The 24,596-nt window shown below is 66.9% G+C and overlaps 2 protein-coding genes across 2 annotated transcripts; both read left to right on the forward strand.

The window, feature by feature from the left end:
- The first annotated feature begins 1,470 nt into the window (after positions 1-1,470).
- On the forward strand, positions 1,471-17,418 carry ATP6V1B1 (ATPase H+ transporting V1 subunit B1). The gene is made up of 14 exons (XM_050321127.1): positions 1,471-1,570; positions 8,060-8,115; positions 9,701-9,799; positions 10,843-10,936; positions 12,526-12,603; positions 13,074-13,213; positions 13,756-13,857; positions 13,959-14,056; positions 14,796-14,919; positions 15,621-15,771; positions 16,274-16,356; positions 16,480-16,584; positions 17,038-17,167; positions 17,252-17,418. Exons 1-14 carry the CDS (start codon positions 1,471-1,473, stop codon positions 17,416-17,418), a joined length of 1,527 nt encoding a protein of 508 aa, XP_050177084.1.
- A 532-nt stretch (positions 17,419-17,950) lies between these two features.
- LOC126643060 (shootin-1-like) lies at positions 17,951-24,292 on the forward strand. Its single transcript, XM_050321192.1, has 16 exons — positions 17,951-18,012; positions 18,699-18,775; positions 19,205-19,262; positions 19,553-19,647; positions 19,781-19,967; positions 20,570-20,667; positions 20,884-20,965; positions 21,195-21,289; positions 21,537-21,680; positions 22,099-22,252; positions 22,351-22,459; positions 22,841-22,890; positions 23,199-23,353; positions 23,478-23,531; positions 23,618-23,852; positions 24,013-24,292. The coding sequence occupies exons 1-16, from the start codon at positions 17,979-17,981 to the stop codon at positions 24,240-24,242; spliced, it is 1,857 nt and encodes a 618-aa protein (XP_050177149.1). The 5' UTR covers positions 17,951-17,978; the 3' UTR covers positions 24,243-24,292.
- The last annotated feature ends 304 nt before the right edge of the window (positions 24,293-24,596 follow it).

Here is a 24,596-nt window from a genome sequence, read left to right on the forward strand (position 1 = left end):
TGAAACCCAAATGCTGCTTTCACAAAGGTCCCAAACCGGATCCAAAGCCGCTGCTTCTCCAAAGCTCCTTCTCCAAAGCGAAGCTGTCCCGGGGGTCATGGGGGGCCGTGGGGACACCCGTTCCCCCCAGTCCATCCCACTCCAGAGGCTCCTCCAATCTGGGGGGATTGGAGGGAAAAGAGGGTTAAAACCCCAGCAAGTACTGGATGTAAAACTTTAAGGAATAATGTGGTTTCTTATGGTTTCTAATGGTTAATAAAAGTTATGTCCTGCCTCCTGCCTCCTCCTCCTCCATCGCCTTTGGGATCCAGCCCCGTGGGTGCCCCCAGCCTCGTGGGTGTCCCCAGCCCCGTGGGTGTCCCCAGCCCCGTGGGTGCCATCCCAAGGTGGCATTTCGAAGCCCACCGTGTCCTGCTCTCCTCAGAGCCCCCCGAGATTGAATCTCCCCCGTACGGAGACATCTCCACTAACGCCCCCAGAATGAATTCCCCCCACGGGGATACCTGCACCACCCCTCCCCAGCGGTGCCCCCAAAAGCCCCAGCCCCTCACCCTTAGCCCACCCGGCCCTGCGTCCAGCCCTCCCCTGCCTCTGGGGGGGGGTGCACCCACTGTGGTCCCGCACCCCCCCCCAAATTACCTCCTCCCCTGCCCCTGGCACTGCCTCGAGCTCCACCTGTCCCCAGCCCTGTCCCCTCTCCTGTCCCAGCCTTGTCCCCACCCGACCCCTACTCCCATCTCCGTTCCCCTCCCCATCCTTATCACCCATATCCCTATCCCCATAGCGTTCCCTATCCTTTATCCCTATCCTTTATCCCTATCCCTGTCCTTTGTCACTATCCTTATTCCTTACCCCTACCCCTTGTACCTATCCATTTTCCCTTATCCTTTATCTCTATCCCAACCCCTATCCCCATCCCTGTCCCTACCCTCATCACTGGCCATATACCTATTCCCATACCATTCCCTAGCCCTTATCCCTACCCTTATTCCTTATCCCTACCCTATCCCTATCCCTATCCCTATCCCTATCCCTATCCCTATCCCTATCCCTATCCCTATCTCTTTTCTTATCTCCCACCCCTTTTCCCTGTCCTGTCCCCCTACTCCTTAACCCTGTCTCTATCCCTTATCCCTATCCCATTCCCGATCCCTAGTCCCCCAGGTGAGGGGCTGGGGCCTCTCCGGCAGCTCCCTCCCGCTGTTTACGGTCAGCTCGGTGCTGTCGGTGCCACCGGTGCTCCTTGTGTCGCCGGTGCCACCTGTGTCGCCGGTGTCACCTGTGTCGCCGGTGTCACCTGTGTCGCCGGTGTCACCTGTGCCGCCGGTGTCTCAGGTGCCGCCGGGGCCGCGGGCGGGGCCGCCCGTGCGGGCGGGACCGGCGGGGGCCGGGCCGGGGGTTACAAAGCCCGGGGCGCTGGCGCGTCCTGCCCGGCCCTGCCGTGACCGTGACCGTGACCGTGACCGTGCCATGGCTGCCACCAAGGCAGGGGTAGCGGGCGCAGCGCTGGCGGCAGCCCGGGAGCACGGGCTGGCCGTGACCCGGGACTACAGCAGCAACCCCCGGCTGAGTGAGTGGGGGGCGCGGGGGACAGGGCGGAGAGCGCCGGGGGCGGGCACGGCACCCCCGTGCCCCCGAGCAGGGTGGGGCCGTGGGTACATCGGCGTGGCAGGGACGAGTGGGGGACACCGGGCAGAGGTGGTGGGTGGCACTGGGTCAGGAAGGGATGGCCATGGCACCGGGACAGCCAGGGGGACAGGGGTGGCGCTGGAACAGGCAGGCACGGGTGGGTGACAGCGGGGCAGGAAGTGACGGGTGGGTGACACCGGGGCAGGCAGAACTGAATGGGTGGCACAGGGGCTGTGTGTGTCTCTCGGGGGGCACAGGGGCTGTGGGGGTGTCCCCTCTCCTGGGGTCCGCACCCGCAGGGGCTGGGGACGGTGTGCCGGCCCCCCGAGGGCTGTGGGGGGGGCTGTGGTGACCCCGCAGGGGTGCCGGGGTGCCCTGGGTGTCCCTCTCCCCCTCCCCGACAAGGTGTAAGACCCGCCAAGGTGACTCTGGGGTGAGCCACACGTGTGGGGGGTGGGGACGTGTCCATCGAGGGGACGTCGGTGTGACACCACCGGGACTTTGTGTGACACCCGTGGGTGCTCCGTCTGTGCCCCTGTGCCCCCCCCGGCTCCTGGGGGGCTGGGGGCTCAGCGCTGGCACCCTCAGCCCCTCACCCTGGGCTGCAACCCCGTCCCACCCCGACCTCGGGGAGCCTGGCGTGGTGCCAGCCCCACATCGAGGGGGTGGGTGAGCCCCCCCCACACCCCGTCCCCGACCACCCACGGCGCCAAGGACGTTTGCTGTGACCTTTGTGCCTTCGCTACCGGCTCGGGATGGCTGGAGGGAACCTGGAAGTCACCTCCCTGGATGTCACCTCGCTGGTCCCGAGCCGGGTGGCTCCGGGCTGGCACGGTCGCGGCCGCTCCCTCCCAGCCCGGTCGGCCCTGCCCGGCCCCGCCGTGTTTGGTGTCAACACGGAGCCGGGAGCGGCCGCCCGTGGGTGACTCGTGTCCCGGTCACCTGGCTGAGAGCCAGCCCTTGGCCCGGGTCACCCGGCTGTCCCTTTGCAAGGCAAAAAATGCTCATTTCCAAGTTTGTTACCTCCTGCCGCGTTTCCCCCTCGGGAGAGGGACGGGCAGTGCCAGCTTTGCCAGGCTGGCTCTGCACAGCCAAACCTGGCCCCAAATCCAGGCTGGCACTCAGGCCTGCCCGGGGGGGAGGCGTGTGAGGAGTTCAGGGTGGGCTCTCTGCAGTTGGAGGGCCGGGAGAGGGGGATCCTGGCACCCCTAAATGTGCTGCGAGGTGACGGCAGGGGTGGCACCGGGAGGAGGGACCCCAGCAAGGGGGGAGCTGGGAGGGAACCTGATGGTGACAGAGTTGTAAGGACACCCCCGAATAGGGGGGGAAGGAGCAGGGTGCGGCTGAGGGCACCTGAGCTCCTCGGGGTGCCACCTGGGCACAGTGGGGCGGGTTTGGGTGGGATGGGGGGGTGCTGTGGGTCCGAGCCGAGGTGGGCACCGCCCCTCTGCAGGAGGGTCTCAGTGCCGCAGTGCCAGCTTCACATCCCGTGTGCCCCTCAGCCCCACGAGGTGCCCCCCCCCCCCAGTGCAGGGTTCCAGAGTGGGGTCCCAGAGTGGCACTGGGCCCGAGGTGGGGTGGATCCAGCAGTGCCGCGGGCAGCCAGGGTTGGCAGGGAGGGCAGGCAGGAGTAGGCAGTGCCCGCAGTGCCCATCCGGGGCCAGCTCTCCCGAGAGGCAGCAGAGTAATCAGCAGGCGCTCCCCAGCGCCGCGAATCCATTAGCACGAAGAGCCACTTCTCACCTCCCGGCCTTTGGCTCGACCCAGCGCCGGGAAAAACAGCGCCGGGAGCGATCCCGCCGCCGCACGTGGGCTCGGGGTCCTGCCCGCACGTGCGGGTACCTGTGCGGGGGGTGTCCCCCGCCCGTCCCACGGCCTGTCCCACCGGCTGCTCTAAAGACAGCAAGGACAGCCTGGGAGCTGGGCTGCAAAGGGGGTGGATGAGGGAATGAATAAATGGAGGGATGGACAGATGGAGGGACAGTTTTGGACCTGAGGTTGCTCCCCCAGAGCCTTCTGGGGGGGTCCTGGGAGCTGTGGCAGAGCCCGGGGAGATGGGAGTGCCCCCTGCCTATTTCCAGATCCCAAAATTGGATTTTTAAGTATATAAACCCAGCAGCCGTCGGGCCCCTGGCAGCAGGAGGCAGCTGGTGGTGCAGAGCTGGGCTCGCTGCTCCCCCCACCCTCTTCCCAGCTCTGCCAGCCCCCTGCCCCCTTCCTGGTGCTGCAGAAGGGAGGGGCGGGGGTGACCTTGGAGCCCCCCACCCTCTGGAGCTGCCGGACCCCTGGCAAGCAGAGCAGGGCTGGTGACCATGGGGGGTGGCAATGCCATGGGACTGTGGGGAAGGGGCTGGCGGGGTCCTGGGGGCTGCAGCTGATGGATCCATCCATCCATCCATCCATCCATCCATCCATCCATCCATCCATCCATCCATCCATCCATCCATCCATCCATCCATCCATCCTTCCATCCATCCTCCCGCCCCTGTGGCAGCATCCCCAGCCCCCCCTGGTCCATCCCACTGTCACGGGACCCCGTTCCCCACAGCGTGGGGAGATCCCCCGGCTCTCCACCACTTCTCTTTCCCTCGGACCCCCCTCCTCCCGGCTTCTTCAGCCCAGCTGGCCCAGCGCGGGGTCCGCAGCCCCCTCCCCGCCTCCCACGCCCCCAGCCCTGTTTTGTCTGCCGGCAAACGCGGCAGCAAGCCCAGCAATTTATTTCTCCTTTTTTTTTCCCTTCCTTGGGCTGCTTGTTTGGTTCACGCTTGGCTGGGGCTGCCTTTCTTTGCCTCCCCTCACATGACGTGCAGGTGTGTATGGGAACCCTCGGCCGCCGGGCCCTAATTAGTGGCATAGAGTGTGACCCCCCGCCGGGCTTTTCACGGGCTCTGCCGGGCTGGGACAGGCCGGTGGGTTTGACAGCGCGGCACAAAGTGACACATGGCACAATGGGCAGGTTGTGGAGGGGGGAAACGGTCACTTAGGGACTGTCGGAAAAGTCCCAGGATGGCCCCGGGGCAGGATGGTGGCTCGGGAAGAGGGGGTGGGGTCGGGCTGAGCGGGATTTTGAGCGCGGAGTTGCCATCGGGGGTGAATTCGTGTCCCATTCTGGAAATTCGGCCGGGTCACTTCGGACATCAGCGTTTTGGTTAAAAATTCAGTATTTGCGGAATTCTAAAATCCCAGGCTGGTTTGGGTTGGGAAGGACCTTAAAGGCCACCGGTGTCACCCCCTACCGTGGCAGGGACCCCTCCCACTGACCAGATGGATCCAAGCCCCGTCCAACATCCTTGTGATGAAATCACGGGATAATCTATGGGCCTGCTGAGACGCCTTTTCATCCCCATCCTTGCCCTGGGACAGAGGGTTTGGGGCGTTTGGGGGCTGTTTATCTGTCCCATTTCCTCTCTTTGCTCCAGCTGGGTCCCACTCTGTAATTTGGGATAGGGATGAGCATCCCTCGCTGCACTCCCGCTCCAGAGGCCAAGCTGACCCTCTCCTGGGGACAGGACAGGGGGAAATGGCTTCCCACTGCCAGAGGGCAGGGTTGGGTGGGATATTGGGAAGGAATCCTTCCCTGTGAGGGTGGGCAGGCCCTGGCACAGGCTGCCCAGAGAAGCTGTGGCTGCCCCTGGATCCCTGGAAGTGTCCAAGGCCAGGCTGGAGCAACCTGGGCTGGTGGGAGGTGTCCCCGGGGTTGGAACTGGATGGTCATCAAGGTGCCTTTCCACCCGAACCATTCCAGGATTCCGCGCTCTCCAGCGGTCCGTGCCCACCCCCGGCGCACTTTGGAGCCGAGCCCTAAGGCGGGCGCGGGCCGGGGGTGCCGGGGCGGAGGGGCCGGGAGGGCCGGGGGGCTGGCGAGGGCAGGGCGGGCGAGCGGCAGCAATTAGCGGCGGGCGGGGCCGGGCGGGCCGGGCCCCTTTGTGAGCGGGGCCGAGGCCCCCCCGGCCGCCGCGCTGGGCAGCAGTGCGTGAGCGCCAGCGCTAACGGAGATCGCATCTGACAGGAGCTGTGAATTTGGGGCTGGGGGTGTGGAAAGGCCAGGTTGAAAGACTTTTCTTTTTCCCTCGGCCCCTCGTCCCCGCCCCCGCTCCCCGGCCGTGCCCCCGGCCGGCCGCCGCAGCCCACCCACCCCGCCGGGCCGGCCCCGCTGCCGGTCCAATTATGGGAATTGGAGCTTTCCGGGGCTCCCCCGCCGCTGCAGCGGCCCTCCCCCTCCTCCGGCTCCACCTCCTCTTCCTCTTCTTCTCCTTCACTTTTTCCATGCTGGATGGACGGAGGGACGGATGGACGGATGGACGGATGGATGGATGGATGGATGGATGGATGGATGGATGGATGGATGGATGGATGATCCATCTCTGTGCCACTAGAGAGCTTGGCTGATGATCCAGTGTCACGCCCAGAGCACCAGGAGGTGCTGCCAGAGGCTCCAATGCCCTCTGTGGGAGAAGGAGCCCCTCTGCTCTGGAGCCAGGCTGGGAGAGCTGGGGGGGTTCCCCTGGAGAAGAGAAGGCTCCAGGGAGACCTGAGAGCCCCTGGCAGGGCCTAAAGGGGCTCCAGGAGAGCTGGAGAGGGACTGGGGACAAGACCTGGAGGGACAGCACACAGGGAATGGCTTCCCACTGCCAGAGGGCAGGGTTGGGTGGGATACTGGGAAGGAAATCTTGGCTGTGAGGGTGCTGAGGCCCTGGCACAGGGTGCCCAGAGAAGCTGTGGCTGCCCCTGGATCTCTGGGAGTGTCCAAGGCCGGGTTGGAGCAACCTGAGCTAGTGGAAGGTGTGGCAGAGGGTGGCACTGGATGGGTGTTCAGGTCCCTTCCCTCCCAAACCAGTCTGGAGTTGTGTGATCCTCATGCAGAAGTGTCAGGGGTCACTGGCACTGCCAGTTCTGTGCCCTGGCACGGGCTGGGAGAGGGGAGGGGGACACTGGGGGTGCAGCTGTGCCACAGGGGTGACCCCACACTGCTCTGGGGGGTGTCCAGGGGTTGGTGCTCCCCAAACTGGGCTGTGGCCAGCGAGGAGCAAAGGGCACCCATCCCCTAGAAATGGAGCCCCTGGGGCTGGTGCAGCTGGGGACAATGACAGCACCACCTTAAGGACATCCAGGATGCTGAGGGGCAGGACCCCCCATGCCACAGGCGGCGGGAGGAAGGGGGGAGCCCTCCAGCTGGCCCGGCCTCTCCGATCCCATCAGGATCATGAGGGACTCCCAGCCCGGGGCGAGGAGAGGGGGCAGAGGGATGAAAGGGGTCAGCGAGCCCCGCCCTGCCAGGGCAGGATTTCGGCACTGACACGTCCTGGGATGATCAAGGCAGCTTAGAGACGGTTCAGTGCCCCCACACCTGCACCCGCCGGGGCTGAGCCCAGCCCCGCTGTCCCAGCCCTGCCCCTCTCCCCGGGCTCCTGCACGGCCTCGACCCCCTTTGTCACCCTTGTCCTTCGTGTCCCAAGTGCCTCCTGCCCCACGGGTGTCCCTGGAGGGCCACACCCCCAGCACCCTCCTGAGTGCCACCCTGCGTGTGTCCTTGGTGCCCCGAGGGCTCCTCCTGCCCCACAGGGTCCCGGGGCAGTGCCCTCTGCATCCCACCAGGATGCTTTTAAACTAAAGGAGGGGCATTTAGGTGGGATATTGGGAAGAAACTCTTCCCTGTGAGGGTGGGGAGGGCCTGGCTGCCCCAACCTGGAAGTGTCCAAGGCCAGGTTGGATGGGACTTGGAGCAACAGGGGCTACTGAAAGGTGTCCCTGCCCATGGCAGGGGTGGCACTGGGTGGCATTTAAAGGTCCCTCCCAACCCAAACCATTGTATTCCTGGGCTCTCTGCAGGGCTGTGCCCATCACACAGGGTCAGGGCTGGGCCCGTGGGTTTGGGGGGGTGAGGGGTCTGTGCCCAGGCAGGGACAGAGGATGTGGGGTGGCTGGGAAAGGCCTGGTGAGATGGAGACTCCCTGCTGGGACCTGCAGGAGCCACTGGAGTTCCAGCAGGTCACCAGGCTGTGGTGGCACCTTGCTGGGATGGGGTGTCCCAGGGCAGGGAACCTCTCCTGGTGCTGCTGGAGGGGTGAGCCAGGGAAGCTGGGCGACCAGAGGAGGCTTTACTGCTGGTTGTGGTGGCATTCCCAGTTGTGACATCCCTGTCAGGTGTGTGGGAACACCTCCAGGAGGTGACACAGCCAGCTGCCACCAGGCACCGTGGCAGGGAGCCACCACGGAGTGACATTCCTGCAGGATGTGTGCTCCAGGGCTCCAGTTCAGCTGCCACTGCTCACTTGGCTGGCCCTGGGATAAAGAATGGGACAAGCAGGAGCGGGTGGCACTGGAGTGGGATGGATCCCAGGGTTTGGTGCTGCCAGTGCTGGGATCAGGGTGGAAGGCCCCGGGAGCCTCCCCAGCACAGGCTGACGGTGTGTCCTTCCCTTCCCCCCAGCCTACAGGACGGTGTGTGGTGTCAACGGGCCACTGGTGGTGCTGGACAATGTGAAGGTAGGACCCTGTCGGGGGGGGTGACAAGGGGACACCTTGGCAGTGTCACCTGGGGCTGGCCAGGGACCACCGTGCTGTCCCCCCTGGGCTGAGCTGCCACTCAGCAGGGAGAGGGCAACGGGTGGAGCTCGTCCCTCATCAGCTCTCTCGTGTCCCCCGGGCTGTCCCGTCCCCTCTCCCCTGTCCCGCATCCCTTCTCCCCCATCCCTCGTCCCCTGGGCTGTTTTCCGGGATGGTCCCCTGTCGCTTGTCCCCTGGACTGGTCTCCTGTCCTGTCTCTCCTGTCCCTTGTCCCCTGTTCCCCTGAGTTGTTCCCTGTCTCCTCTCCCCTGTCCCTTGGGCTGTCCCCCGGGCTGTCCCCTCCTCTCCGGGGTCCGAGCTCCCTCCTCTGGACGCGGTCGGCAGCAGAGCCCGTGTCCCCGTGTCCCCGTGTCCCCGTGCGGGTGGTGTGTACGCCGGGGGGAACGAGTGTGCTCTCGGCTCGGTGACACTGCTCTCCTGTCCCCGTGTCCTGTCCCCGTGTCCCGCCCGAGCTCAGCCCCTGCTCCCTGTTCTCCTGTGCCCCTGCCCCAAATCCAGCCCTTCTCCCCTGCTGTCCCCGGGTTCCGTCCCCTGTCCCCTGTCCCCTGCCCAATCTGTGGCTCCTGTCCCCTGTCCCCTGCCCAATCTGTGGCTCCCTCCGGGACCCTGCCCTGACACCACACCCACCACGACCCCCCGCTCAGCCCGTGTCCCAGCACGGGGTGGCACTTTGGTGTCACCCTGCCTGTCCCTGCTCCCGGCGCAGGGTCTGGGCTCTCTTGGGTGGGCTCCGGGCACCTGGGGGACCTTCCGAGGGGCTTTGTTGCCCGCTGGCTCGTTTCCATGGCCCCTTTCACGCCGAGCCCGGCAGGACGGGAATTAATCAGCTCAATTAAAGAGCCAGCCCGTGGCGGGGGTTTCCTCGGCTTTGTCGTCCTTTATCCAAAGGTCTTTCCAGAAGAATTAAAGTCCAAAGTTCACAGGGCTGGAGGCAGCCCCGGTGGCGGCTGGGAGTGAGGAGGAGGAGGAGGAGGAAGAGGAGAGCCCGGAGTGTGCTGGGCGGGCGGGGCTGGACAGGGGAGGGACCCTTCCGACGCTGTCCCCAGAGCAGGACGTGTCCCCTCAGCCAAGGGGCGGCAGAAAAGTCTCCTCCATCCTCCCCGGGGGGATTGGGGAGGGTGGGTGGTGTCCCCTGGGGTGCTGAGTCCCACTCGTCCCTGTGGCCAGTGCGAGGTGGTGGCACCGTGGTGGCCCTGTCCGTGCCTGGCAGGGACTGTGTGAACTGGCTGGCACCGCGGACTTTCCCAGTGTTGGGGAAAATTGCCCAGCATTGTGGAAACCGAGGCAGGAGCGGCGCAGAGCCCGGAGTGGCTCCAGGATAGGGCAGGGACAGACAGGACCTTCCCCCGACCCCCCACTGCTGTCCCGGGTGCCCTCCTCAGTGCGTGGTGGCTTCAGGGAGCACAAACCCCCTCCCCAGGAGGGGAAATGGGGCAGCCCCGGCGGGGCTGGGGGGGCACAGAGGACCCCCCCGCCCCAGCTCAGCCTGCCCCTGTGCCCACAGTTCGCCCAGTACGCCGAGATCGTGAACTTCACGCTGCCCAACGGCACCACCCGCAGCGGGCAGGTGCTGGAGGTGATGGGCTCCAAAGCCATCGTCCAGGTGAGCCCGGCGGGGACACGGGGGACTGCACGGCTCGGGAATGTGTCCCAGGGCTCTGTCCCCTGGGGCTCTGTCCCCCTCCAGCGGTGGCTGCCGCATTCTTGTCCCAGAGCTCTCAGGCTGCAGGACCGGTGCCCTGGGACTTGTGGTGTCCTGGGATGGGCAGGGTCCCGGTACAAGCGTCCGGGGACAGGTGATGTCCTGGGATAGGCAGGGGGCTCCTGGGGTATACAGTGTCCCGGATTGTCATTGTCGTGTGACACGTGTTGTCCCCACGTCCCCCTCGCTAACCTCCCCCTCCTTTCCAACAAGGAAACCAGGGTCCCCTCCACCAACCCCACCCTCCCGGCCCGCAGCGGGGCCACGACTGGGACGGGTAGTGGGTTCCAGGGTGCCCCCAGACCGGGGCAGTGGGACTGTTTGGGGTCATCTTGCCTAATTACTCCGGAGCCCCCCAAACCAGGGCTCGGGGGGGCTGCGCAGCTGCCCAGAATCACTCCTCGAATGGCACCTGCGTCTCTGTGATGCCCTTTTAATCCTATTAGGGAGTCAGGCTCGGGGAGGAAAGGGGGGGAAATAGGGATAAAAGCGGAAGAAATGAGGTTTTTGCAGACCCGGCGTTGTTGGGGGTGACCTGCAGCACCTGCAGCCACCCGGGGGGCTGCGGCCATCACCCCCCTCAGGCCTGTCACTGTCCCCCTCCCGGGGGCCACCCGGCTCCAATTAAAGCAGCGATTCGGAGGTTAATTAATACAAATGATGTCAAATATTACACTGATCAAACAAAAAGCCTTTGCCTTCCCTGCCCTGCCCTGGGTATTGCATAAGGGAGCAGTGGGATCCCCCCCTCGGGGTTCCCCCTCCCCACAGCGCCTCAGAAGGGGGTTTTCTTAACCCCGAGGGCTCCCCCCCTCCTTTATCTCTCCTCCCTGGGGGGTTTTCGGGTAAGCGCGGATCACATCCCCCCCAAGCCCCCTCCCCTCCGTACCCATTAATCCCCACTAATTGCCCCCCACCCGCCTCCTGCCTCGGGGTCTCTGCAGGTGTTTGAGGGAACATCTGGGATCGACGCCAAGCAAACCTCCTGCGAGTTCACGGGGGACATCCTGCGCACCCCCGTGTCCGAGGACATGCTGGGTAAGCCCTGCCCGTGGCTGAGCCCGGACACAGCTCGGGGCATGGGTGGGAGGTAACCCAGGATGGGCAGTTTGGGGGGGGGGTGTTCAGTTCTGGGGCTGAGCACGTGACTCCCCATCCCTGGAAGTGACCTCCCATCCCTTGGAAGTGTCCAAGGTGTCCCTGCCTACGGCAAGGGTGGGACTGGATGGGTTTAAGGTCCCTTCCCACCCAAACGAGTCTGGGATTCATTATGGGTGGGTGTGAGCCCCCCTCTGTCCCCACATACCCCCTGCACAGCCGGATGCCGGCAGCCCCCCCTGCCCTCCCCAGCCTCCCCCGGGGGTGTTCAAGCCCACCCAGCCAAGCCCAAGCCACGTTAGAGGCTCCTGAGTGTCCCCCAGCGCCAGAGGGGTCACGGCCGGTGACGGGGGTCGCTCGGGGTCGCGGATGGGAGGCATCCTGGGCTCCGGTGCCGCTCCGTGGTCGGGGGCCGCGTGTCTGCCGCGATCTCCATCCCGCCGTGGATGGCCCCGGTGCCCGGGGCTCGGCAGCGCCCGCGCCCCGCCGCAAAGGGCAGCGCAAAGGGCACGTGTCGAGCGCGGTTCGGCTGCGAGCGCTGACGGCCGGGCACGGGGAGGGACATCCCCCTCCTCCCCCAGCCAGAGACCTCCCTGCTCCCGCAACCAGGGCCCCCCCACAGCCAGGGCCCCTCTCCTTCCCCAGCCAGGGTCGCCCCTTCTCCTCCAGCCAGGGACCCCCTCCTCACCCAGCAAGGGACCCCCAACTTCCCACAGCCTGTCCCCGTGCAGGGTCGAGCAGCGCGTCCCCCCAGCGCTCCCGCAGCGCCGCCCCCCTAGCCCGGGCCAGGGTCCCCCTCCCTGGCTGATTCCCCCTCTCCCCACGCGGGCTCGGGGCCGGCGGACGCGGCTCTGCCGTGGCCACTGACCTTTCATGCTCCGCGCTCCGCGCCCCGGCCCTGCCATCACCCTGATCCGCTCTGACACCCGTGACGTGTCCCCGGCCCTGGTGGGGACCGGCAGAATGTCCCGTGGGGCGGCAGCGGGCTGGGGGGGCGGCGTGTGGGCGCTGCGGCTTCGTGGCGATCGATGCCGCTGCTCCGAGACGGTCGATGAGGCTGAGAGGGAGCGGGGGAGCCGCGTAATTCCCCCCCGGGCAGGCTGGGGGGGGTCTCGGTGTCACCCCCCGCCCAGGAGCCGGGGACCCCAAGGGGGAGGTGATGGGGGTGGCTGGGGACACGGGGAGGGGGTCCCGGGGCTCTTGTCCCCATGGGCTGGCATCTTCCTGCCACAAGAGCTGCGGTGGCACCCAGCCCTCGGGTGGCACTGCCCACCCCACGCAGTGACATGGGCACACCTCGTTCCCTGGGAGGGGGTCTGGGGGTGCCCACAGCTCCCCTGGGTGCAAATTCCTTTGCTCCCCACCCACAGCCCCCCAGCACCGGTGCCTGTGTCCCCTCTGGGAGCGCTGGAGACCGGCATCAGGATGGAACCCTGCCCCACGCCCACGGGCCGGCAGGTGCCCCCCGGCAGCCTCCCCCCGGCCCGGCTGGTGGCCCCGGGCAGGGACCAGCCCGTCTGTCCTTGCAGGTCGGGTGTTCAACGGCTCCGCCAAACCCATCGACGGCGGCCCCCCGGTGATGGCCGAGGACTTCCTGGACATCAACGGTGACGGCTCCGGCCCCGCGGGGCTCCGCTGCCCTGGGCATGTGGGAGGCACTCGGGGACAGCCTGGCACGGCGTGGGGGTACCTCCGTGCTCTGGTGGCCAGAGCAGCCCCGTGGTGTCACCCCATCCCTCCCTCCATCCCTCCCTCCACCCCTTCCCACGGGGGTGCCCCGGGTGGGGGTCCGGGTGCCAGGGTGGGGCCTGTCCTACCCCAGGACTGGGGGTGGGCACCTGCGCTGCCCAGGAGCTGCTCCCTCCTCATCTCCAGAATTTGTTTCTTAATTTTGGGCACCAAGCCGGGCAAATGAGGCTGCCCCGCCTCTGGAAGTGCCCAAGGCCGCGCCGGACGGGAGCGGGGCTGGTGGAAGGTGTCCCCGGGTGGCACTGGATGGGCTTTAATGTCCGTCCCAACCCGCCCCATTCCATGACTCCTCCTTTCCGGGGTGCCTCCCGTCCCTGTCCTGCCCCAGGCCAGCCCATCAACCCCCACGGGCGCATCTACCCCGAGGAGATGATCCAGACGGGAATCTCGCCCATCGACGTCATGAACAGCATCGCCCGTGGCCAGAAGATCCCTATCTTCTCTGCCGCGGGGCTCCCCCACAACGAGGTGCGTCCCCAGGGGGGCAGGAGCGGCAGCGGGAGGGGTTTGGGAGGGCTGGAGCCTCCCTGCTGTGGAAGGGCAGCCCCTCAGCTCGTGCCTCGGTGTCCCCGCTGGCACAGCCAGGGGTAAAGCAAACCCTGCGTGCCAAAGCTGGGCTGGGGGGAAGGGGATCTGGGCTGATGGGGGGACCCGGACCCGGATCCGGGGCTAGGGGGCTGCAGAGCACCCCAGATCCCCACGGGTGCGGCCGCGCCGAGGGGGACAGAGCAGGACGGTCTGGAAATGCCGGAGGGTGATGGGATGGGACGGAAACAGAGCGGGGGTGACAGCAGGGAGTGACCACGGGCACGGCACGATGGTGTCACAGCGAGGGGGACACTCCGCTGCCCCCCTGGGCTGAGTGGGCAGCTGGGGGTGCGGGGGTCCCTCCTGGGGTGCCCTCTCCTGTCTCCGTGCCCTGTCCCCGCCGCCGTGGGGCCGTGTCCCGGTCCCGGGGGGCTGTGTCCCCTCGGGGGGCTCCGTGCTGCCCCCTCCCCTGTCCCCCCCAGATCGCAGCGCAGATCTGCCGCCAGGCGGGGCTGGTGAAGAAGTCCAAGGATGTGGTGGATTACCACGAGGACAACTTCGCCATCGTCTTCGCGGCCATGGGGGTGAGTCGGGCCGGGCCAGGCCAGCCCAGGCACAGCCACAGCCCTGCCCCGCCCCGGCCCAGCGTCCCCAGTGTCGCTGACTGCTCCCCCACCCCGGGCAGGTGAACATGGAGACCGCCCGGTTCTTCAAGTCGGACTTTGAGGAGAACGGCTCCATGGAGAACGTGTGCCTGTTCCTCAACCTGGCCAACGACCCCACGTGAGACACAGCCCTGGCTGCAGCACCCGCTCCTCCTCCTCCTCCTCTTTCTGCTCTTCCATTTCCCTCCTCCTTTCTCCTCCTTTTTCCTTCTACTTCTCCCTTTTCCCTCCTCCTCCTCCTTCTCCTGCCTCCTTTCTTATTTTTTCTTTTTTTTCTTCTTTTTCTTCTTTTTCTTATTCTTTCTTATTCTTCCTTTTAGTCTTCCTTTTATTCTTCCTTCTGTTCTTCCTTTTATTCTTCCTTATTCTTCCTTATTCTTTCTCCTTTTTCCTTCTACTTCTCCCTCCTCTTCCTTCTTCTCCTTCCTCCATCTCCTCCTTTTCCTTCTCTCTCCTCCTTCTTTCCCCTTCTTTTCTTCTCCATTTTCCTCCATTTTCTTGTTCCTTTTTTCTTCTCCTTGGCCTTTCTCCCTCTCTTTCTCCTCACTCTCCCTCTCCTTTTCCTTTTCCTTCTTCCTCTCATTTCTCCTGTCTTTCTCCTCTCTGCTTTCTCCCTCTCCTCTCCTCTCCCTCCTCCTCTCCCCCCACGAGGACCTTCCCAAGCTCAGGTGGATCAGGGTGGGGGTTGTTCTGGGACCCCAAAACTGCGGGTCCCTCCTCTCCTCAGGGGCCAGCCCTGCCCTGAGCAACAGCAGGGGCTGCAGAAGGTGGGGGGGGGGGCCTCCTGCCCTCCTGGCCCCCCAAACCTGCTCTGCGGGGGCTGACTGTGCCCCGGGGGTGCCCCCCGTGCCTGGCAGGATCGAGAGGATCATCACCCCCCGCCTGGCGCTCACCACGGCCGAGTTCCTGGCCTATCAGTGCGAGAAGCACGTGCTGGTGATCCTGACCGACATGAGCTCCTACGCCGAGGCCCTGCGGGAGGTCAGAGGGGCCCCGGGGCCTGGCCCCGTCCCCCGAGTCCTCCCCGGGGGGCAGGGGATGGGGACTGGCCTGCTTGGGCAGCCTGGGGTGCCCAGGGGACTCGGAGTGCCCAAGTACTTGGGGTGCTGGGGCTACCTGGAGTCCCCGGGGTGTTTAGGGTGCCTGCAGTACTGGGGGTGCTCGGGGTGCTCAGGGTGCCCAGGACACCTGGGGTTCCCAGGGAGTTTGGGGTGTTTGGGGTGCCTGGGATGTCTGGGAAACTTGGGGTGACTGGAGTGCTCTGAGTGTTGTACACACTGGGAGTTCCCAGGTTTTTGGGATGTTCAGGGTGCCAGGGGTGCTCAGGGTGCCAGGGGTGCTCAGGGTATCCAGGGTGCTGGGAGTGCCTGGGTTGCTCAGGACACCTGGGGTTCTTGGGGTGTTTGGGATGCTCAGGGTGCCCAGGACACGTGGGATGCCCAGGATATCTGGGGTTCTTGGGGTTCTTGGGGTGTCCAGGACATCTGGGGTTCCCAGGGTTCTTGGGGTGCTCAGGGTGCCCAGGCTATCTGGGGTTCCCAGGGTTCTTGGGGTGCTCAGGGTGCCCAGGTTGCTGGGGGTGCCTGGGCTGCTCAGGGCACTTGTGGCACCGGTGCCCCCCTGTGTTCTCGGGGTTTTTGGGGTGCTGGAGCCCCCCCAGCCCCACCGCAGCCCCCCCCCAGGTGTCGGCAGCCCGGGAGGAGGTTCCCGGCCGGCGCGGCTTCCCTGGCTACATGTACACCGACCTGGCCACCATCTACGAGCGGGCGGGGCGCGTGGAGGGCAGGAACGGCTCCATCACACAGATCCCCATCCTCACCATGCCCAACGACGGTCCGCGGGACACGGGGGGCACCGGGGACACGAGACAGGGGATGGGGGACACGGCGGGGCGGGGGCTGCCCCACTCCGGGAAATGGCAGGGCTGGGAAATACCGGATTGTTTTAAGCCGGTTTTGGGGAGCTCGTGGGGTGGTGAAGCCCTGGGTGCTCGCTGAGGTGCTTTGGGGTTACCATCCCCCCCAAACCTTCCCTCTGGGCCCCCCCACGGGGGAAGGGTGTCAGGCAAAGGGCAGGGTTGGGGACAGGGAGAGCAGCCAGGGGTGTCACAGGAAACCCCACTTGTCTGGGTGCCCCAGAGGGGACACAAACCATGCGAGCCACCCTTCATCAGTTCCCCGTGGGGTCCCCTGCTGTGCAGGGGGGTGACACTGAGGCCCCCCACCCCAGCCCCGTGGGGGCTGTGCTGCTCCAGTGATGCCCTGGCATGGGGCGTGGCTGTGTCCCTGAGCAGCCACACCCTGTGGGGGGCTCACAGCACCCTGGTTCCCCCCAGACATCACCCACCCCATCCCTGACCTGACGGGTTTCATCACCGAGGGGCAGATCTACGTGGACCGGCAGCTCCACAACCGGCAGGTTCGTTCCCGAGCCCCTTCCCGGCTCCAGGGAAGGACTGGGGGGGCTGGAGACATCCCAGGATAGAGGTGCTCAGGGCAGGGGGTGGGTGTTGGACACATGGGGGTCCCTCTCGCCCTGCAGATCTACCCCCCCATCAACGTCCTGCCGTCCCTGTCCCGGCTGATGAAATCGGCCATCGGAGAGGGAATGACCAGGAAGGACCACGGGGACGTCTCCAACCAGCTGGTGAGGGCTGGGGGACACTGAGGGGGGTGGTTTGTCCCTTCAGAGCCCTCTGCCCCTGCCTGGGGAGGCTGAGGTGAGACCAGGCCAGGCTGGGAGAGCTGGGGGGGTTCCTCTGGAGAAGAGAAGGCTCCAGGGAGACCTGAGAGCCCCTGGCAGGGCCTAAAGGGGCTCCAGGAGAGCTGGAGAGGGACTGGGGACAAGGCATGGAGGGACAGCACACAGGGAATGGCTTCAGCATGGAAGAGGGGAGATTTAAACGGGATATTGGGAAGGAATCCTTCCCTGTGAGGGGAGGCCCTGGCACAGGTTGGGCAGAGAAGCTGTGGCTGCCCCTGGACCCCTGGATGTGCCCAAGGCCAACCTGGGCTGGTGGGAGGTGTCCCTGGGTGTCCCTGGGTGGGCTCTGAGGCCCCTCCCAGGCCCCCCATTCCCTGTGTCCCGTGGCTCTCCCAGTACGCCTGCTACGCCATCGGGAAGGACGTGCAGGCCATGAAGGCGGTGGTGGGGGAGGAGGCTCTGTCTGCCGATGATCTGCTGTACCTGGAGTTCCTGCACAAGTTCGAGAAGCAGTTCATCACCCAGGGTGAGCTGGTGTCCCACACGGGGGGCTCTGGGGGCTGGGACACCCCCCAGCACCCCGTGGCTCCTGCACCCCCTCCCTTCCCAGGGCCCTACGAGAACCGGAGCATCTTCGAGTCCCTGGACATCGGGTGGCAGCTGCTGCGCATCTTCCCCAAGCAGCTGCTGAAGCGGATCCCGGAGAACATCCTGGCCGAGTTCTACCCCCGCGAGGCCAAGGCGCCCGACCCGGGCCCGGTGGGCACGGCCCTGTGACCCCCTCCCCCGATCCCCCCGGGCCACCCGAGCGCCCCCCGGTGGGGCAGCCTGGGAGTGGCAGCCGGGAGGGCACAGAGGGTGTCCCAAAATTGCGACGAACCCCCTTTCCCTGGTGAATAAAGTGCTGTGGTCACCACCCCCCTCTGTGCTCTGGTGCTTCCCGCTGCGGCCCTGGCCTTCCCACCCCTGGAGACCCCTGCCCAGCCCATGCTGCCCAATGCAGGCAGAGGTACAGGCAGCCCCACGCATCCCCCACTGAGCTGCATCTCCTCAAACCACCCCATTTCCGTATTTTCGGGTTCCTGGGGCGTGTAAATGCCATGGGGGGCAGGGGGGTCCTGCAGAGCTCCCCGGGCAGGGTCCCCAGCACCTCCCCAGTCCGAGCACCCGCAGCCGGGGCGGGGCAGGTTTTGGTTCCCCCCTGCCCGGATCGGTGTCCCCTCTCCCGGGGGGGTCAGGGGGTGGTTTCACTTCCCTGCAGCAGCGGGAGGATGAGCCGAGAGCGGAGGCAGGGGCAGCTCCCCCTGCTCTGTGGGGCCGGGGCCACAGCCCCCACCATGGCCGGGGAAGGTGTCGGGGGGCACCTCGCAGGTAAGGTCTGTCCCTGGGGGATTTGGGGGGGGCTCAGGCGTGGCTGGGGGGGCTCTGTCTGTCTGTCTGTCTGTCTGTGTGTCCCCTGTGGCCACCACCGTGGCCTGGGAGAGGGTTTGCAGTGAGTAAAACCAGCCCAGAAGGGGCTGGAGAGGGGGGTCTCTCTCCCCAGCAGAGGGTCCTGGGGGTCTTCGCTCGGCAGCACGGAGGGTCCCGCGGGGACCCCCAGCCCTTGTGGGGGGTGTAAGATCCCGGGGGAAGGGGGGATTACAAAGCGGGGAGGGAGGGGGAAAGGCAGGTGGGATTTAGATTCCAGAGCTCATTCCCCACCAGATTAGGGATTCTGGGAAGGGTGGGAGGACGGGATGTGCCTCAGCCCCTCTGGGAGCTGCCCGGGGGGAAGCCGGGTAAACAACCCCTCCCCAAAAGCCCCCCACTGTGAGGACCCCGGAGCACTTGGGGACAGGGGATGTGCCCGGGCCCAACATCGGGGACCCCCGGGGCTCCCAGTGACTGTCCCCAGGGCCATTTCCCCCGGTACGTGGGGGGTCTCACGGCACCCCCCTGCCCAGACCCTTCACCCCAGAGCCCGGGGGGACACCCAGGGCTGCCGGGGACTGTCCAGCCCCCCGTGTCACCCCCTGTCCCCCCTGTCCCCCCACACCTCCTGGGTCGGTTCCCTGCAGCCATCCTGGAGTCCGGGAGCAGCGAGGAGGAGGAGGAAGAAGAGGAAGAGGAGGATGCAGAGGCAGCTACGGGACAGGTATCGCTTCCAGAATCGTTTCCCATCGGATTTCCCCCTCCCACCCCCTTAACTCGCGGGGAGTGAAGGGCGGGTGCCCCCCGTGTGCCCCCCATCCCGGCTGGGTGTCCCAGCTCCCGGGGCTGAGTGAGGGGTGGCACAGGCACAGCCTCCCCAGCGCTCGGGGCTCACCGGGACCTGGCAGCGCTGAGCCAGTGGAATGCCACTGGAATGCCAGCGGAATGCCAGTGGAATGCCCTGCCAATGCCGTGCCAATGGAACGTCTCACCAACCCCGTGCCCTGCTCTGCCAATGTAATGCCCTGCCAATGGAACGCTGTGCCAATGCCATGCCAAAACAACGCTGTGCCGGTGCAATACCCTGCCAACGCCAAGCCAGCCCAATGGAATGCTGGGCCAATCCAATTCCTCATGCCCGTTTCTCCCCCAGCTGCACCCACTCCCGGAGCCGGGCGATGCCGAGGGGCGGCTGGCACAGCTCGAGCAAGGTGAGGCTTGTCCAACCCCTGTGTCCCACCCCAATGTCCCACCCCCGCGTCCCACCCCCGTGTCCCACCCTGGCACATCCCTGTGGGGGTCTCAGGGCAGCTGCAGCCCCTCACAGGCCCTGTCAGTGGCGGTGTCAGTGGGACAATCCCTGCCCTGGCACGGATTGGGTGCCAGCCCTGCTCCTGGGTGACCTGACTGGGCTCTGCCGGCCCCTGGGCGTGGGGGGCTGTGGGTAGGACCCCCCCCCGGGGGCCTGGTGGGCACCTGAACCCCCGTGTGCCCCCGGCAGCGTCGCAGGCACTGCTGGCAGAGCTGGAGGCGCTGCAGATGGAGGTGGAGCTGGAGTGGCTGTGCCCGCAGCGAGTCCAGGCCCTCACGGCACAGGTAGGGGGGCAGAGCACCCCAACACCCTCCCCTCGCAGGGACGAGGGTGCCAGAGCATCCCCCGGCACAGCTGGAGCGGGGGGAGCGCTGGGAGCCCCCATCCTGGGACGGGGGGGTCTCCTCCCAACCTCAGGGGGACCAGGAGAACGAGCGGCTGCAGAGGCTCAGCCTGGCCCGGACGGCAGAGGAGGGGACACGCGAGGGGGGGACACCTGGAGGGGGGACCCCCAAGAAGGTGCCCCCTGAGGAGAAGTCACCTGAGGGGGTGACTCCCGAGGAGGATCCCAACCCTGCCCCACGCTCCGGGCAGCAGCTCCCAGGTGAGCCGAGGGAGTCCCGTCCCATCCCATCCCGTCCCCAGGGGTACCCCCGGCGGCCCCCCCGCAGTGTCCCCTGGGCCCAGCTTAGCCCGGCGCCGCGGTTTAGGCTGTGCCTGAGCCCTGGTTGGGGTTAAACAGGGCGAAAGCGACACCGAAATGAGCCGCGAACGGTGAAAGGAAAGCGCAGCTGCTCCCGCTTCCCCTTTCCCATCCTGTTTTCCCACGTCAGCAATTCCGGCTGTTCGCAGCCTGTGGGAGCCGGGGGGGCTGGGGGTGCATCCCTCGAGGGGCTGCACCCCTGGTAGAGATACCCAGGGGGTCAGACCCCTGGGAGTCACCCCGTTCCCTCCAAACCCTCCACGTGCAGGAGATGCTCTGACTCCACCCCTGGGCTGACCCCTGGGGTGCTCGGGGTGCTGAGCACGACCCCGGGGGTCCCACCCCCATTGCCACATGTCCTTCCCTCCGGGTCACCTCCCAAATCCAGCTTCCAGCTGGACTCTGGTGACACAGCAGGGACAGGGGTGACCTGAGGAGTGAGTCCAGCTCTGGGGGGATGCTGCATTCCCCTTTCCCACCCCTCACCCCCACTTTGTTCCCAGATCTGCAGGAACAGCTATCCCGGCTCCTGGAGCAGCAGGAGGAGCTCACGGTCCAGGTCCAGGAGCTGCAGAGGCAGAACCAGCACCTGCAGGCCCAGGTACCTCCTGGGACCCCTCTGGGCCCCCCGGCCGGGCAGGACCCTCCCTCCTCCTTCCCCATCCACTCCTCAGCCCCGCGGCTCCTCGCTGGGCTCAGGACAGGGTTTGGGGAAAGAAACCCCCCCCTCTACAGCCCCTGATGTCCCGGGGGGTGGGCTGGGCACGGAGGGACCCCCAGCGAAGCCATGGCTGAGGAGGGGTTTGTCCTGGCACAGCTGGAGCTGGAGCAGGAGGAGCGGCAGCGCCTGCGGGCGGCCCTGGCCACGAGTCAGCGGGCACTGAGGTCCTTCAAGAGAGGTGAGCAGGGTCCCCATGGCCCCTCCCCAGCCCCTGGCAGCTCCCAGTGCCACCAGTGCCACCAGTGCCGTCCCGTCCAGCGAACTGGTGCAGCCGAAGGCCGGGAGCTGCCGGGGGTGGCCGGGCCGTGAGTGTCCCGCCCACGGAAGGCGGCAGTGCCGAGGTGCCCACGGTGGCACATGCCTCCCGTGCTGGCACCGGCCCCCCCGACCCCCGCTGTCGCCGGCAGTGTCCCAGATTGTCACCCAGGATTACTGCGAGGCGCTGGAGCAGCTGGAGCTGGAGCAGGACCTGCGGCTCCACGCCGAAGCCTTTGCCCACGAGGTGCCTCCGGTCCCGGGTGGCGCTGGGGGTGGGGGGCACCCCTGGGGGGTGGGAGAGCGGGGGGTGCTTGTCTCATCTTCCCTTGGCACCCCAAGGCTCATCCCACGGCTGGATCCATCCCGGGCTGGGTGGGATTCTCCCGAGCACCAGCCCTGGGATGAGGCCGGGTGGGTTTTGCCCCAGCCCCCCCCAGGGATATTTCGGTGCCCCGGGGGTCGGTCCCTCGCTGAACCGGCCCCGCGGGCAGATGCTGGTGCAGCAGAAGGAGGCGAACAGGCAGAGCTCGATCCTGCTGCGGGACGGGCCCGACGCCCGGCTGGTGGCAGCGCTGCAGGAGCTGGGACGGCTCAGCCGGGAGCTGGAGGAAACCAGGCAGGAGCAGCGGCAGCGGGTGAGGGGCTGTCCCCGGGGGTGGGGGGCTGTTCCCGGGGTTGGAGGCTGCCCCCGGGGGTGAAGGCTGTCCCCGGGGGTGGGGGGACATGGAGTGGGGAGCAAGGCTGGGTCCCAACAAGGCTCCGGGGCTGGGGGGTGTCCCCTGGGTGCGGGAACTGGCTGGGACCAGGATCAGACCCCTCCATCCCCGCTCCCTGTGCCCTCTCTGGAAAGATTCTTCCATGGATTTCCACCAGCACGTTTCGGGTCCCACAGTGGGGCCGCCCCACACACTGAGAGGGCTCCATCACCCAGCGGGATTTGTCCTTGAAGCCGCTTAAAGTTCCTGCCAAGTGGTGAATTTGTGGGGCTGTGGCACAACCCCCGCGGCAGGGCTGGCCGGGGGTCCCCAGCTCCCGGGATCCCCCATCCCGCAGGTGGAGGAGCTGCAGGAGCAGCTGCGGATGCGGCCGGAGCAGGAGGAGCTGGATCGGGCCCGGGAAGCTCTGGCTGAGGCGGAGGAGCAGAAGCTGGAGCTGAGGAGGAGGCTGGAGGAGGCTGAGGGGCGGCTGGCAGGGCTGGAGGAGGAAGGTGGGTGCTCTGCCCCACGTGGAGGGAGAACAGAGGTGCCCACGGCCCGGTGGGCTCGGGCTCCGAGGGTCACCAGCTCCAATCCCACCCCATTGCAGCGGGATCCCTGCGGGAGAAGCTGGCCCAGGACCCTCTGCTGCAGACCCGGGCCCCCGAGCCCCCGCCGCCCCCCCCGCTGCCACCGCCGGGCCCCGCTGTCCCCGTGGAGTAGGTGACACCTCCAGGCATCCCGGGCACCGCCCGCGGCAACCCCAGGGGCTGCCGGCGTGGGCCTGCCCTAGGGAACACCCAGAATGGGGGCAAACCTCGGCCACCCGCCCCTCGGCTGTCCCCGAGCCATGTCCGGCTGTACCCAATGTCCCCGAGCCGTGCCGGGCTGTCCCCAGGCTGTCACCGAGCCGTGCTGAGCTGTCCCTGGTGGGAGGTGCAGGATGGCGGGGGGTCAGTCCCCAGCAGGGTTTCGGGGGGCTGGGGGTGTCTGTCTGTGCTGGGGGTCCGGCTGCCCCTCTCTGGGGGGCAGTGGGCAGGGCGGGCACTGCTGGTGGGTTTGGGGTGAGGGGGCAGCTCTCACCCCCCTCTCCCTTGCAGTCCCCTGGCAGCCATCAGGCAGAGGAAGGGGGTGGCAAAGCGGCAGCACGGTAAGTGCCGGGGGGCTCCTGGTGCCGGGGTCCCCACAGTGCCACGGGGACAGGGAACCCCGGGCATAGGGAGGACAGAGCGGGAGAAGTGGGTGGGAGAGGCCGATTTGGGGTTTGGGGTGCCCTGCAGATCCTGCCCCCCAAAGGAGGGTGTCAGCACCCCTGTCCCGCCAGGCACAGGGGGCAGATGGGCCCTGGCAGGATGGGACCACGCTGGGCCACGGCCACGGGAGGGACCCTGGGTATGGGGGGCTGCGGGGAGCGCTGTCATGAGCTTGAGGGGTCTCAGCACGGTGGCACCTGCACAGATAACCTGGGAGCAGAGGATGTGAAAGCCCAGGATGGCAGAGCCCAGGATGGCAGAGCTCAGGATGTCAGAGCTCGGGCCGTGCAGGAGATGATGGAGAGGATCAGGACCGGGGTGGTCCTGCGGCCAGCCAAGGACAGGGCACACCTGGGCCAGGTAGGCAGGGATGGGTCCCAACAACGTCCCTGGGCAGTCCTGGCACTGGGGCGGGCTGGAGAAGCACCGGCAGCCCCAGGGAGGAGCAGGAGCAGCAGGATGAGCCCCCCTCCCTGCCCCCCAGGACCCGGTGGCCGGGAAGCGGAGGAGCGTGGTGCTGGAGCTGCAGGGGATCCTGGTGAGCAGCCCTGTCCCACGGGTGACCCCTGTCCCACTGCCCTGGGGGGTCCCCGTGCCCGGTGTGACCCCTCGGCCGTGTCCCAGGGTGCCATGAGGAGGCCGAGCCGGAGGCGCAGCGGGCGCCGGGGCAGCGCCAAGGGCCGGGACCGGCAGCTGGAATCCATCCTGCAGCGGCGGCGCCGGGCCCTGGAGGCAGCCGTGGGCACCTCCGTGGAAACACCCACGGGCACCTCTGGGGGCTCCTCCAGGGACACCTCCAGGGCCTCCTGCAGCCCCCCAGCACAGGACCAGGCCGGGGCTGTGAGCAGGCCAGACCCTGGTACGGAGCAGGGTGCGATGCAGGGTCGGGGCTGGGTGACCCTCCTGGACTGGGAATGTCCCCAGGGAGCACCGCAGGGGTGACACCCAGCCCTGTCCCCTCCTGTCACCGCTCCCGGGCTCCCCAGCCCTCTCACCCCTCTCCCTCTGTCTCTTCCCAGGGAACACGGACACGGCCCCAGCCGGGTGCCCCCCGGAGGGCAGGGACGGGGACAGGGCCCCGTTCAGGCCCCGGGTGGGTGGTGGCCTCCCCAGGACACGTCCCCTCAGCCGCCCGGCCCGAGGCAGTGGGAGCCCCGGGCTGGAGCAGCTTCCCACGGCGCTGCCAAAGCCTCCCCAGCCGCTCCCACCCTCGTTCTCCAGCAGTTCCCACCCTCCTGGGCTTCAATGAGAGCGAGGTGGCCCCGTGTCCCCACGTGTCACGTTGTCACTGCGTGCTGGCCGAGGGGGTGGCAGCGGGACGGGGCTGGGAATGGGGCTGGGGCTGCTGCAAAGGGGCCCTGGGAAGAGGTTTGGTGGGACCAGAGCAGGAACTGGGATGGGAGGGGATGATGCTCTTCAACCCATGTTTGGTTTTTAGCCTTGGGGTCTCCAGGAGATGGGTTTTCATGGAATTCCAGACCACTTTGTGTTGGGAGGGACCTTAAATCCCACCCTGCCATGGGCAGGGACACCATCCCCTATCCCAGGTTGCTCCAAGCTCTGTCTGGGTAACCTGTGCCAGGCCCTCACCACCCTCCCAGGG

The sequence above is a fragment of the Myiozetetes cayanensis genome, unplaced genomic scaffold (genome assembly GCF_022539395.1).
Source record: "Myiozetetes cayanensis isolate MyiCay16 unplaced genomic scaffold, myiCay2020 scf26, whole genome shotgun sequence".
Lineage (NCBI taxonomy): Eukaryota > Metazoa > Chordata > Aves > Passeriformes > Tyrannidae > Myiozetetes > Myiozetetes cayanensis.